This window comes from Stylophora pistillata, chromosome 10 (genome assembly GCF_964205215.1).
Source record: "Stylophora pistillata chromosome 10, jaStyPist1.2, whole genome shotgun sequence".
NCBI lineage: Eukaryota > Metazoa > Cnidaria > Anthozoa > Scleractinia > Pocilloporidae > Stylophora > Stylophora pistillata.
In genome coordinates, this window is record NC_142528.1 from 1,198,986 (window position 1) to 1,212,822 (window position 13,837).

Sequence of the window (13,837 nt, forward strand, 5' to 3'; positions counted from 1 at the left end):
AACTGAATGTCCAAATTTTACGAGAGCCGTTGCACAATATAAACACAAATCGACCCCACGATCCTGTGCGATGACGGTCTATATACCAAAAAGCAACATTTCAGTCTTGAAACACTTAGTGATTTTTATTCAGTTATAATGAAAGCACTATTTACATCAACTCCTGAACGGAAGAAGTTCACATATAAAAATGAACTGAATGGCACAGGTAGGAATAAATAGTAATATCTTGACAAGAAATTTACAATTTACAAAGGACATTTGTTGCTTAGCCAAACGTACATCATTTATGCCAAGAGGAACTAATGACAGAGCAATAAACGTCTCCAAAACTGATTTAAATTACTTTTTAGGCTGCAAACTTTTTTAAAAGCACTCGCGTCTTCTAACTAAAAGCAGATTTCTAGGGTAAACAACAACAAACTAGTTTCAATCTTGGGTAACGTAAACAAACAAACGATGCATCTAGAGATCCAATCTGTCACAACTATAAAACAAGTGAGTTTCGGAGAAAAAACTAAACTGCAAAAATTGAGAAGTTTGTCTTGCTCGCTGATGCAAGGATATTTTTTCACCAAGAATTTCAATGGGATTGTCCACTATTTTTAAGATTCTAACTGGATAGAGTTTTAATCAACTATCAACAACCAAATATACTTATGGAAGCGTAATATTTACGATCTGACAGAATCAATTACAACAGTTTAAAGCTAACGCAAGGAACTTAGATTGAGAAACTGTTTGCCAGGTTCACACTGTGCTTAATCAGAGAGAAGAATACCTTTGCACCTTTTTGCTCGAACGGTTCAATTCTTTGTAATGAAAAAAAAAAAAGGAAGTCATTTACACCTCAGATTATAGAGTAAGGATGTCATGCTATAAGTCCACTAGATATTGTTTCAAAAAGACAGTATTAACCTTCTACTCTTAACGGGACGCAAATAAACGCTTGCATACCACAATCCATTTTTTTTCGCTCATGAACCATCGAAAAAGTAGTTTCATCAATTTTCAGAGCACTTTTTCCTTTTCCTTTTCCTGTTCAATACGTCTTGTTCGTTCTGTATAGTATACAAGAATGGCCGAGGACGTATTCGATTCCTCGATTCTCGCCAAAAGATTAACGTCAGTCTCCATTTCCTCAAATTTTCCGAGTCAAACTTAAGATAAAATGTCCCTGTTTTCTTCTTCGTCCTTCTGTTTTTTGTTTTCTTTTAATTTAACTTCAGTGCTTGCCGAATATTACAGTGAAGAGGTAACAAACACTAAAATTCCTCGTCAGAAGCAAGTAACGTGGAATTCTCATTATCGTATCTGAATCCTTGGCCATCCAGAACAGTGACTTGCATTCCAGGTTTAATTGATTCTAAGTTGTCCACAACAGTGCTCCGGTATGAAGTGAAAGAGTTCGCTTGCATAGCGCTTTCTTCGTTTAAAGTTTTTAGATTCTGCGCGTTTGCATAATGCTGATAAGACCTAGAGAAGTTGTGTATCGCATCATCTACAATATCTTTGGGATTTATCGTTTGTCTCAGATTTCTAGAGATGCTTTTCAACGCGATTCCTTGCCCCCGCTCGTCAAGTTTTCTCTGATGGCGATAAATCGAGTATGGGAAGGCATATCTGAGAGCAATGGCAGCGAAGAACATTTCTATGCATACCACAAAGTTCTGGTAACCGGCTGCAATTGTTCCAGCGGATATGTCGCGATATGTTCTGATGGCTCCAGCCTTTTCTAGCACAGCTAGCAGAACACCTAAAGAAATAAATAATTGATACAATGTCGTTTTTGTTGTCTCTTTTGACAAGAATCAGATCGCTCATGGATCGAAAAAGAGGACTGAGACTCAATTACGTCACATATGAGCGGCCAGGTTGCTGAGCAGGATTAAAAACGGCGGCATTCATGGTCGAATACTAAGCAACTTAACAGACAATACAATACAATACAATACAATACATATAATACAATATTCTTTATTTAACGAAGGTGACGTAATTAACCCAATGAATTATCTAACTTACGGCCTTCACTTTAGTTAAGGCTTGGTAAATCTTTGAATCTTCAAACATGGTCACTAACCATTGTTTCAGATATACTTTTAAGAGGCGTTGATAGAAACTATTCTTACCTTGCCAAAACGACAGAAAAATTACTGATTTTATGGTAAAAAACTTCAGCACAGGATAGTAAGGACTAAGAAGATCTCGTGTAGCTTGATAGAACAGAAACAATGCGTACAGAGCCAGTGATACTGTGATGTTGTAAACTATTGTGATGTACAAATAGCCACGGTCAGCTCTGAAATGCAAAAAATAAAAACAATTTAAAAACCCTAAGCAGGATTAATCTACTTGATTGACATTGATGTACTCACTGAGCAGATTTAATGGCTAACATTCATTCAAACAAAGCAAAGATGTCTACAACCCAGAGAGATGTCACCGAGTCCCATATGCTAAATACCAGATGGTAATGGTACTATGTACTAATTACCAAAGCTCAGGATCATGCAACTTTAACATCATACTTCTTTTTATAATATCTTTCCGACAAAAAGTTACCATTTAAGATTTTAACATTTGAAGTTTCACCAAACCTCAACTTCTGACTACCACAAGCATGATGGCAGCCTGGTCTGCACTGATAAATTTGCCCATCTTAGTACTGACAGGATTTTTTAAACACACAAAGCAGGCTCTTTGATAAATGGAATAGGATGAGGCTGTTTGGAAGCATCACACCCAAGTCATATGTAGCCTTTTTCAAATTCCACAACTTAGGTACACACTGCGTAATAATGATTTTGGTATACCTAGATTTAATACTGTCACTTTTGGAAAACATTCGCTTAGATATATGGGACCCAAAATATGGGCAATTGTACCAAGAAATGTAAGAGAACTGACATCCATATCATCTTTTAAATGTAACATACGTAGAATAGACCTTGTTTCTAAATTGACTGATAGTAAATGTGAAAACTGCCTTTTATGTAAGACTTAGGTTAGATTTTAAATTGTACATATATATTGTTTTATTTTTAAATTTCTTAAATTTTTAGGTAGTATTTAGTGTCCCCAGTTAGTGGTTGTATAACTGCTATTTTAGATTTGACACATAAATAAAGGTTGTTGTTGTTGTTGTTGTTGTTGTTGTCAGCGGTTAAACAGCTTCCCCTTCAACATGCTGGCAATCTCAATTCCTGATGCAAAAGCTCATTATCTTAATTCATACTGGTTACAAAAGTTTGCAATTTTTAAAAATAGTATCTTTGCAACATAAATTTTGGGACTTGTTAACAGATCACTTTTATTGAACAGTTTGTTTTTTCCTAACTCAAATCAAACCTAAAACATGAGACATTAACACTTAACAGTCACATGACTGTGTTTACCTCCAGTCTCCGTCAGAGTAGTAACCAAGTGGCTGAAGAATAAGGGTAATGACTGCCATGATAGGTTTTATAACACAGTACTGAAGGGTGGCCTGGAGGGAAATATTAGTCAACCAAGAAATTGCATTATTTTGTTGTATTAAGGCAGATACAACCAAAAACATATAGAATAATTTTGTGCCTGGTCCAAATTTTAGTTTCTCAAGTGGCTTGCAAAAAAAAGGACAACGACAACAACAAATGCTGTAGACAGATTAAAATGAGTGCCCTAAATACCGGGTAGTAACTAATAACAAGCCTCTACTCTGTCAGAGAGAAGCTTTAAAAAGCAAGAGGGGCTTCTCTAAACCACTAGTGTTGTCAAAATTTGCAATGATACCTGTCAAGCACAAGTTCTTAAAGTTGCAAATACCTGTCAAAAATGGTACTTAAATCTAAGTATCCTGGATATGAAAAATAAATGAAATTTAATTTGTTGCATACAGTCCCAAAAAGAAGAAAATAGGGTGTCTTCTATATAACAGAATACTGGGCTTCAGGATAAAAGAAGAAACATAAATCTCTCAATTCCTTGAAGCCAGTCAGAGAACTTTCATCAGTTGCCTGTCACCTTAAATCACAACTACTGTAACTATTTCTTCTGAAATATAAGGAGATTGGGAGGCCAGGAATCTATCAATTATATTTTTTGTTGGTTATAATTTTTTTATTTTTGCAACAAAATTGTAAATGAAATAAAAAACTTTGAAACTTTTAACTAACTTAAAGACAATTATATTAAATCAAACTTCACCTGTTTACAGAATCTTAAGAAAACTATAGTGTATTGACATCCTGTTAAACAACATGTGCACCATAACCAGCTGGCTCTGGAAATAAAGATATACCAGTCATGAAAAAGAACTAATGAAAAGGTTCCAGTAAAGGTATCTTGACCATAAAGAGAATCAGTAGTTAAGGGGTAGAAAAAAGTTCAAGCCATGCAATTAAGTAACATTCCAACTTGATTGGTGCATTCACAGTCCTTGATATTCCCATTGCTCAACCTCATGCTATGATGGCAGTAAAAATTTTTTTCTTATATCCACATAATGTTTTGTTCATTTAACTACCAGCAATCATTTTGGTATATATTTTACTTTTTCTGACCTATCAAGGAAGCAAACAGACATTTGTATTTAGTATCCAGAATAAATTATGCTCCTAAATGGCCTAAAAAAGGTGCCTCAATTTGTTTACAAGAACACTCAAGTTAATAAATCTAAAATCTGCCAGTGAGTTACTTACTTGATTGGTCGTCCTCTAATCTCACTTAAGATTGACATCTCCCCTCCCAAATATTCATAACACAAACTCAAGAAGTTGTAGATAACAAATGCTGAAAAGAAGATAATCAGTTGCATTAAACTGGAATAACAGCCATGTGACTTAGCTTGAATTGACCTTCTCTATAACTCAATCAAAAGTCCAGAGAAGGGAGTCTGGGTAGGAAAAAAATCTGGATAATTGAGGTGTGGATAATTAGCAATTATTCCATGAGTGCGTGTTGGATGTGAGATGATAGATAGCCAATGAGGCGTGTGGCGCCAAGTTGGCTATAATCATCTCATATCCAACAACCACGAGTGGAATAATTGTTTTATTAAAAAAAATGCCCCCAAGATATTTGACAAATCTTCTCAACTTTATTTTGTAAGAAGAAACCAGATGTTACAATGTACAGATATTAGATTATGGTATATTCTTTTGGCTCATATACCATAATGGCTAAGCCAATAAAAAGTCTTGAATTGCATCATCCAATGATCCAGTTTTTAATAATCAAGGCTAGAGTGTAACTTCTTTCTGTAAAAACTCTACTTGTTCTCAAAATATAGCCTCCCTGATAGTGTACGATTCCCTTGACACTATCTTAGGGATTATTCAACAACATTTACTTAATATTTAAAGTAATGATCATGATATTCATTCCACCAAATTGAGACAAAACAACGTATTCAAGAAACATAAGTTTTTATATCTTTTAGATAGTTAAGTCTTGATTGTTGAGTTTGGAAGTATTTAGAAAGTTTTTCATTCTGTTGTCTGTTTTGATGAGGAAGGTGTTTTCTAGCAGCATTCGATTGGTAATGTGAGTATAAAAATTTAAAGTACCTTCATAACAATCCCTGATACTGTCAAAGTAGACGTAATAAGATTGTTCAAAGAACAACAAGCTCAGCCAGGAATCAAATGCATAGATAGGAACAATAAACAGGATCCTCACAATCCATCTTTGCTCATTTGGGTTTGTGTAGTACTTTAAATGTTGATAAATCTGTGAGATAAAATATCTAAAATCAGCCTACAATCACAATCAAAACATATGTTTTAGCACATATAAAGATAACTTTCAAATGAATAGGTTACCTTTTATAAATCTCAAAATGCAGTACATGGTTAGTTTTTGAATAAATTCACTAATGGCAGAGATGAATCAAAGCATATGTTTTTTTGAGCATATTTCTCTTGTGAACCAGCTAGCCTGACATGCAATACTTAATCAGAACTTTATTCTAAGTATAAAAGAAAAACAGTATCAGATTTCTTAAAGGAAATATTTATAATATCGATTCGAGTGTCAGGTAAACGTTTCTGAGTTGTACGATTCATCCAAAGCAAATCACTGACAACTTATCTTTACTAGTTGTTTTACATTAATTTTGTACCTGTTCGTTACCTTTGATGCAATGACATGCAGCTGTTCTCTCTTTAATCAGAATAGTTCGCGACATATGAAATAACTAAGTTTAACTACACACTATGGGTGATTATAGCTGTAGAAAGGAAATTGGTATGGATTTCTCCATTGCCAAAATTCGCTGCAAATACAGACGCAGTGCACAGATTAAGGCCAAAGATCTAAATAAAACCTAATAGCGTCTGATAGAAAACAACAAAATCTGGCATTAAAATGGATTTCACTAGTCTTCCGAACATTGCAGAGTAGCTGAGAGTCACTCCTAGTGATGAGAAAGGACATGAAAACAACAATAGGTCATGCCCCCTCCAAATTTGTACATGTACATTGATACAACTAGAGTTTGGAGTCTGATTCTCGCTGTAATAAAATGAAAAACTTGTGGGTCTAAGATATATTGACTTAAGAAAATTAATTACGATATTCAAGGAGACGAGAAATTGGCAAAACCATCTTACAAATACACTCGATTGTTCACGTCAATGTACAGTTTCGTTACCTTGTAAATAACACTTCCGTTCAAAATTTGAACTGTTCCTCACCTGATGGCAGGTTATAATTAGAGATAACCAGACAAAGATACCCGAAATTCCACGAGCAGCGGCGGTTTGGAAGAAAATCTGTTCATCGACTGCACCTGGAGTAACTTCGGTTAAACTTGAGATTGGCGAAGTTGTTGTCGTATTTGACGAACTTAGCAACAAAGACGTGTTGGTCAACATGGAAATACAGAAGGGGTTACACCAATCAAAGAAACTTCTTTCGAGACTCTGCTGTTCAAATCATTGAAAGAAACCCCAGCAAAGACAGTGATCACTTACAAAGTGAAAGACCTGTTTCTTTCCGCAACAACTCAACGAACAGCGATGCATGCTTCTAAAAATAACCACTCTTTTAGAGTTTCCGCTGACCAGCTCATCCCACGCAGGTGCTTCGTATGATCGCAATTTTCTAACATGTTTAAAGGTTATTTTACTATTTTTGTGATCATCGTTGTTTTCGTCCATACCAAAGGCCAATGGCCAAGGGTCGGAAACTAATTATTTTTGTTGAAGCCTTCTCTTCACCCATGAAAACGACTAGTATCAACCTGTGCCAGAGGCACGCGGCAATTGGCTCCTTGCCCGTGGCTACGTCACATGTTAAGTATGTTTGGTAGGCTCGCGAGTTCATGTCTCTTAATTAAGCTAACTTAGACCAAGTTCTACTCGGTGAAGGGAAAAATTAAATTTTTTCCCGCTACTGTTTGTGCAGTTGTTTGGAATCCTTTATGCGCTGTGTATAGTGATATGTTATTCTATCTTAATTTTGAGTTTTTTAGAGAATCAAAAACCGAAAAATAAGCGAGCAACGCTGGCTGGACAGAAAAAAAAAAACAAAAAAAACAGAAGGCTATATATCCATCGATGCAAATCTTCTTTTCTCCCAAAAGATACTCCATAGTCAGGGAAACGGAGCTGTTGTATTGAAGAGGAAAACTTGGGCTAGTTTCTGTTGAGCCTTTTCTTGGCCACATTCACCACATTTCTCCATAAGCTGGCTCGTAGACTGTCCGAAGACAACTGAGAGAGCATCTCCTCGATTTCTTCTTGGTTTCCACTCGAGTTGAGCCTCTGTCATTTATTCTGGTACAACTTCCGCCTCTCAAAATATAAGGTCACCATCCATTAACCCTGTTCAGGATTGAACGCATCCGCGAAAATCACAAATGTTTCCGTCATTTTTTGCAGAAAAAAGAAGACTCCCAAGATGACGAAAATTACGAGAGCAACTACGAAAATCAGGGCCCAACCAGAAAACAACGAAGTCGCAAAGACGTACAGAAATTCACTAGATTACAAAAAGTACACTTCCAGTAATTTGAAAGAGCTTTAACGAGAATTGTAATTTTTCATTTTGTACGATATTTGGTATTTCTACGAAAAATAGCGAAGTTCGCAATTTTAGTACGATCCTGGACACATCTCGATTACTGCCATAAGAAACATTTTTGGACCCGTGAGTGCAGTTCAACCGGCAAGGAAATAAAAAAAGAAATTAACGACTTATTTAGTGAAATTGAAATGAGTCATTGTTTTATTCTTCCTTTTGGCTCATGATCATTTGCATAAACCGTTCATGAAGTATTGTCTATGGATTGTCTGCGTTATGGCACCAAGATTTTAAGTGTAAGTAGAGTTAAGTCAATTAATGAAATCTGAACGCAATATCAATTGTAACTCAATTGAAAATTACCACTGAATTATGGTGAAGAAAGGAAAGAAAGGGAGACAGATTGTATTTTCTGAATGATCAGTTAGAAGCTAATTTTCAATGCCTTTCTAACCCTTACTGGGAATTTCAAAGCTCCTCGTAGATTTCAAAACTGAACAGAAAAATTTTCAGAGGATGAGAATTTCTAAAAGGAATCACACTACAGAAACCTTGCTTCAGAATTTTTGAAAAAGACCTTCGATCGAAAGATACACCAGCTAAGAATAGAAGGTGTACAAAGGTTTGTTGTCTCCACATCCGATGTGCTTTACCTCAGTGTGTTCTTGTAGTCCTAAGGCACGGTTTATATCAACGCGCAAGCCAGAGAAATTTAATGAATGTAGAAGATTAATAAGGAGATCGAAAAAAGATTGTTACACGGCTCTTAATACCGCACCATTAGATATTTTTTTCATTTTGATCTAATCGCTAAAGATTCCTGCTAGAGTAGCGTGGGGCGTATGATATTTAACGCAACCGAGCCATGATGTATTCGTTCTGATGAGGGGCTAACCCTCGAAACGTCAGCTTTGAAACTCCTTACGGCGGCCAATTTAAATTATCAACTCAGTTGATAAAACCAAAATTACCGAGCTATGATGTACTCTAGGGGCTGGATAGACAGATAGACGCGAGTATAAAAAAATTAGTGAAAAAAAGTTGATGTCAGAGCGCTGCGAGAAGCTCGTGGAGTGACGCTGATGAGCCGCACCAGCTCCATGAGTGAGGCGTTTTTCTTTGACTAGCGCGATGGACTTCGCCGAAAAGGATAAAGGAAGAACTGCTAGTAGCCTAGACCAGAGTTATTATTAACTCTGGTCTAGGCTATTAACTCTATAGCCTAGAGTTAATAGCCTAGGCTATTAATTCTAGGCTATTAACTCTGCCTAGACAGGTAGAGGGACGATCAAGTATTTCCGCACTCGTGCATGGATATTGGTGTCACGCACCGCTATAAACAGCATGTGCATAACTTAACAGAACAGACACCCCTGTGAGCGAAAACTAGTTTGTTGCAGAAGTTTTTGGACGTAAGGAATACCGCCCTACTCCCTCGATTGACAGACAAAAAACTTGTAAGTACACAATCTGGACATAAAATTTTTCATTTTTGAAGCAGGTATGATGAAACCAGAGCTGAGCAAGATTCTGTCCCTTGATATACAGGACAATGAACCTTTCTTATAACTCAAGTTATGCATTCTTTACAGTCGTATAATAGTTTTATTCTTTTTTCAAACAAGGTAATAATTATAAGAATCTATGGAAAAAAACGTAGTAATTTTTTTGCAATCTGAGGCTTGCAACTCAAGTAAAAATCGGTGGCACGGAAGTATTTCAAGGCTCTCACAGATTCATGTCACCATTACAATTTTATATTTTATTTAACTAGCTCATTAAAAAATCATGACGGAGTGGAAGGCAAATTTACTGACACACGTGTATCTGCTTTTACTGAGCACCGTAACATCGATCGAGGGTAAACACAAAGCGAAAGTACTCGTGCTTGGAGCCGGTTTGTCTGGCGTGACCGCCGCTAAAACCCTACTAGACAATAACATCACAGATTTCTATGTGCTAGAGGGTCGAGAATACATTGGTGGGAGAATTCACGCCATCCAATTTGAAGGTCTAACCGTTGAGACCGGAGCAAACTGGCTTCATTTTCTGGACGACGAAGACTCGGCACCTCTAGTAAAAAGGAAGGAAGAAACAAGTATTGACGGTGTTTGATGTAATTATTCTGACATCATGATTAGGTTTGTTGAAACATTAATTATAAACTTACCTGGGGCCTGTTTCCTGTTTCTCGAAGGTCCCGGGAACTTAAGGTTACTTCCCACCTTCAAAGGCCTAAAAAATCATTTTGTCTTTTATTGGACTAGATTGAAGTTAGACATTTTACCTCACTTTTACAAAAAGAATAATTTATAGATCTCAAAGAGCGTCCGACTTATTTAGGAAAATGTATATTCAAATGAAAGTTATAAATCAGGAAGTGTCATAATTGTCATTGACGCTTGGACGTCCCGTCTTCCCATTGGTTCGCATGCAGCTTCAGGAGGCGAGATAATCTCCTGGTGTGGCGCTAGTTGTTTACAAACCTGTAGGAGCGAAAATCTCGCATTTGATTTTGAGAGATATACATTCACTTTGAGCGAATTTATGAGGTGTGTAGATTTGACCGATTTCGTGAAATTTCGCCAAAACATTACAGGGATAACGGCAAACAAAAGTGTGTCAGGAAATTTTGATATTTGAGATATATTTCACGTGGTGTCGCATATTTTACGCCACTCTAACTTTAGATGCGGATTAGACAGCTAATCAGAATATCAGAAAAGCCCAATACAAAATAGTTGTTTGTTGCCTTGTGAATAAGACTGTGCAGCCATTTTGCTCGTGCTGCGGGATCCGATATCCGATATATTCAATAGAAGGACCCTCGGTCGTTTCACGCCTTGCCGGATCCTGACACTCCCCAAATGAAACTATCGCCTAAATTGTACTTTTATTGTAAACTGCATTTATTAAGCTTTCTTTTGATGTATAGTCTGTCAGGATTTTCTTGAAACTAGCGCGCGTACGTGTGAATTCTTTCCCGAAGAACACCCATGCACGAAGGTGGGAAGTAACCTTAACGGGCCCGTAAAGCTGTTCTGTTTTCATTCTAGGTGGGGGTTTCAAACGTTTTGAAAATTATACGATAAAACTAGCAGCCAAAGAAACAAAATGGCCTGGTTAGGGTGCCAGGACCTATTTCTTTATTGATTACTTTGATTTTAAAATATGGTTCCGGGTCTATTAAGTTACCGGGACTTTCGAGAAACGGGCCCCTGGCCTCAGTGCATGGATTAAAAACGTTTTATTCGTTGTCAGGGTTCTTCACTTTAATAACCATTTCTCGTGAGGGAGAGAATGGGGATGCAATTGAGGTCAACGTATTGTACAGGCCCCGGTTGTTCGAAGGATGGATAACGCTATACACTGGATAAACCTCTATCCGGTGGATAGCGCAGTACGTTTTGGTAACACTTATCCGCTGGATAGCGATTTATCCGTTCGATAGCGCTATCCGCCCTTTGAACAACCGTAGCGAGGAGTATAAAACAAAATTACCCTGCATATGACAAGTTAGTTTGCCGCCAGAGTAGCCGCAACAAAGATCGTCCAACTGGAATCTCCGTTACTATGAGGCCCAGAGTGATCGTTAGGCGCTTATATCACTCACACTGTATATAGCTTTTCTTTTGAAGCGTACACATTACAAAAAAAAAAAAAAAAAAAGACATGAAAACAGTTCTTTTATTTTATTGGAAATTCTTTTGAACTGAACAAGGGAAACTTGGTTTGATTTCTTACTCTACTACAGAGACGAGAGCGGCCGAGACGTCACAGACTGGCAAGTTGTGCGCAGATTTGACGATGAAATTGAAAAAAAAAATAGAACATTTCCAGAAGATCAGAAAAGTTAACAACCTACCTGACATTCCAGCTCGGGTTGGCCTACAGCTAATGGGATGGAAAAGCCGTCAACCGATTGAAAAAGTGCTTGAGTACTCGAGACTTGACTTTGAGCATGCGAGACCACCTGAATTAGTTTCATTTTATCAGCTTCTCAGTCGAGGAAACGACTTCTTTGTTTCAGACTCAAAAGGATTATGGTCTCTGTATGAAGATCTATACAAACCTTTAGAAAAACATATCTTACTCTGGGAAACTGTTGAAAAGATATCTTACACTAATGACTCGGTGGAGGTTCAAACAAAAAGTAACAAAACTTTTGTGGCCGACTATGTTCTTTGCACATTCAGCTCTAGAGTCTTAGCTAGTGACGCTCTGACTTTTGACCCTCCCCTCCCAGAGTGGAAGCAAGAAGCAATTTATAAAAACCCTATGTCTGTGTACACGAAGATTTTTTTGAAGTTTCCAAGAAAATTCTGGGATGATCATGAATACATTTTACACGCTTCTAAAAGGCGCGGATACTTCCCAATACTCCAGGATTTGGAAAGACCGGGAATGTTGCCAAATGGGAGTGGAATTTTACTGATTACTGTAACTGGAGATGAAGGAAGGAGGATTGAGGAAAAAACAGACGAGGAAACAAAGGCTGAGGTCATGACTACATTGAAAAAGGTTTATGGAGAAAAAATTCCGAATCCATCAGGTATGTAGATATGTCAGATTTATTTCAAATCTGAGGACAAAAAAACATATAGATTTAAGTGAGTAGGCACTTTTTTTAAGGAAGGTTTTTAGTTATGTCACCTTAGACTTGAACGCTATGAGTAGAGCATTGGAAAGCATTACCAATATCGAAGGGGAGGTAAAACAAAGTTTTGCTCGCTCTCTTTCCCTCACTCCTTCTCTCTCCCCCTCTCTGTCTCCAGTCCCTCTCTGTCTGTCTGTCTGTCTGTCTGTCTGTCTCTGTCCCCTTCTCAAGTAAGCTGAATTGTTGTATTAGCTCAGTTGCTACTTTCGTCCATTCAATCGTCAAACTGTATTTTGTTTTCTGTTTTGTTTTGTCAGCAATATTCTATAATCGTTGGTCTCAAGATAAGTTCACACAAGGTTCGTATAGTGAGCCAGTGGTTGGCACAACCTCACACGATTTCATTAACCTCGGGAGAAGACTGGGTCGGCTATATTTCGCGGGAGAAGCGACGAGTGAGGAATGGCACGGGTATATGCAAGGGGCTTACCTGAGTGGTAAGGAGAAAGCTCAAATTATCGCTGATACCGTCAATGGCGTGACTGTTCAGACGAATAACGTGCTCGATGATTATGCAGTTGTTCATGAGGAACTTTAATAGTAAACATAGCCACGATGCACTTCAAATAGTTCTAGGCCTATCATTTAACTTGTCTCTTTAAAACTGCGCTTTGAAAAATTGAACAATAAATAAATACCATCCAGGCCAAGAGTCATTAGAAATTCGAAAGAAATAGGAGTGGAAGGGGTCAAAAAACAAAATTTCTCAGGGAAGTATGGAGCATATTTTTCTTCTACATCTTTAAGGTACATACGTGTTTCTCGGTACTGATTAAGATAAATAAGTACATATATGACCATTAAAGCTATGACGGCACACGAAGAATCCTGTGACAAAGCTGCCCATTGCCGGGACTTAAGCTTTATTCAACCATTGTTTCCTTAAGCCGATACAAAGCTTCCGTCTGATTGAATAACACCGGCAATGAGTGCAGCTTCCGTTAATTGTTTCGCTTCTTTGGCAGAATTTTCAGGGTGGAGAAGTTGGCCGATTAAGACGAATATTTTCAGCATGGTTTTGTGATCTTTAATGATTTCAACGACTTTTCCGGAAATATCTGGACTCGCATTATACTAGTGATAAATTTTCTCTGGTATGCTAATAAAGACAGGAAAAAAAATTCTTTTTCCGTGTGAAATGCGCCGGAGTATTGAAGAATTCTTTTGACA

At 37.3% G+C, this 13,837-nt stretch overlaps 2 protein-coding genes across 3 annotated transcripts; one reads left to right on the forward strand and one right to left on the reverse strand.

Moving 5' to 3' along the window:
- Positions 1-98: 98 nt before the first annotated feature.
- LOC111337176 (transmembrane protein 184B) lies at positions 99-7,162 on the reverse strand. Its single transcript, XM_022943421.2, has 7 exons — positions 6,681-7,162; positions 5,553-5,715; positions 4,686-4,776; positions 4,192-4,267; positions 3,399-3,490; positions 2,133-2,302; positions 99-1,756 (listed from the first exon to the last, which is right to left on the reverse strand). The coding sequence occupies exons 1-7, from the start codon at positions 6,858-6,860 to the stop codon at positions 1,266-1,268; spliced, it is 1,263 nt and encodes a 420-aa protein (XP_022799156.1). The 5' UTR covers positions 6,861-7,162; the 3' UTR covers positions 99-1,265.
- Positions 7,163-8,176: 1,014 nt separating this feature from the next.
- LOC111337183 (uncharacterized) lies at positions 8,177-13,809 on the forward strand. 2 transcript variants are annotated; one of them, XM_022943432.2, is made up of 4 exons: positions 8,177-9,467; positions 9,785-10,151; positions 11,765-12,562; positions 12,925-13,809. In XM_022943432.2, exons 3-4 carry the CDS (start codon positions 11,818-11,820, stop codon positions 13,203-13,205), a joined length of 1,026 nt encoding a protein of 341 aa, XP_022799167.1. In that variant the 5' UTR covers positions 8,177-9,467; positions 9,785-10,151; positions 11,765-11,817; the 3' UTR covers positions 13,206-13,809. The 2 variants fall into 2 exon arrangements, with proteins under 2 accessions (XP_022799167.1, XP_088591465.1); XM_088735339.1 differs by having other exon boundaries at positions 8,203-9,467; positions 12,372-12,562.
- The last annotated feature ends 28 nt before the right edge of the window (positions 13,810-13,837 follow it).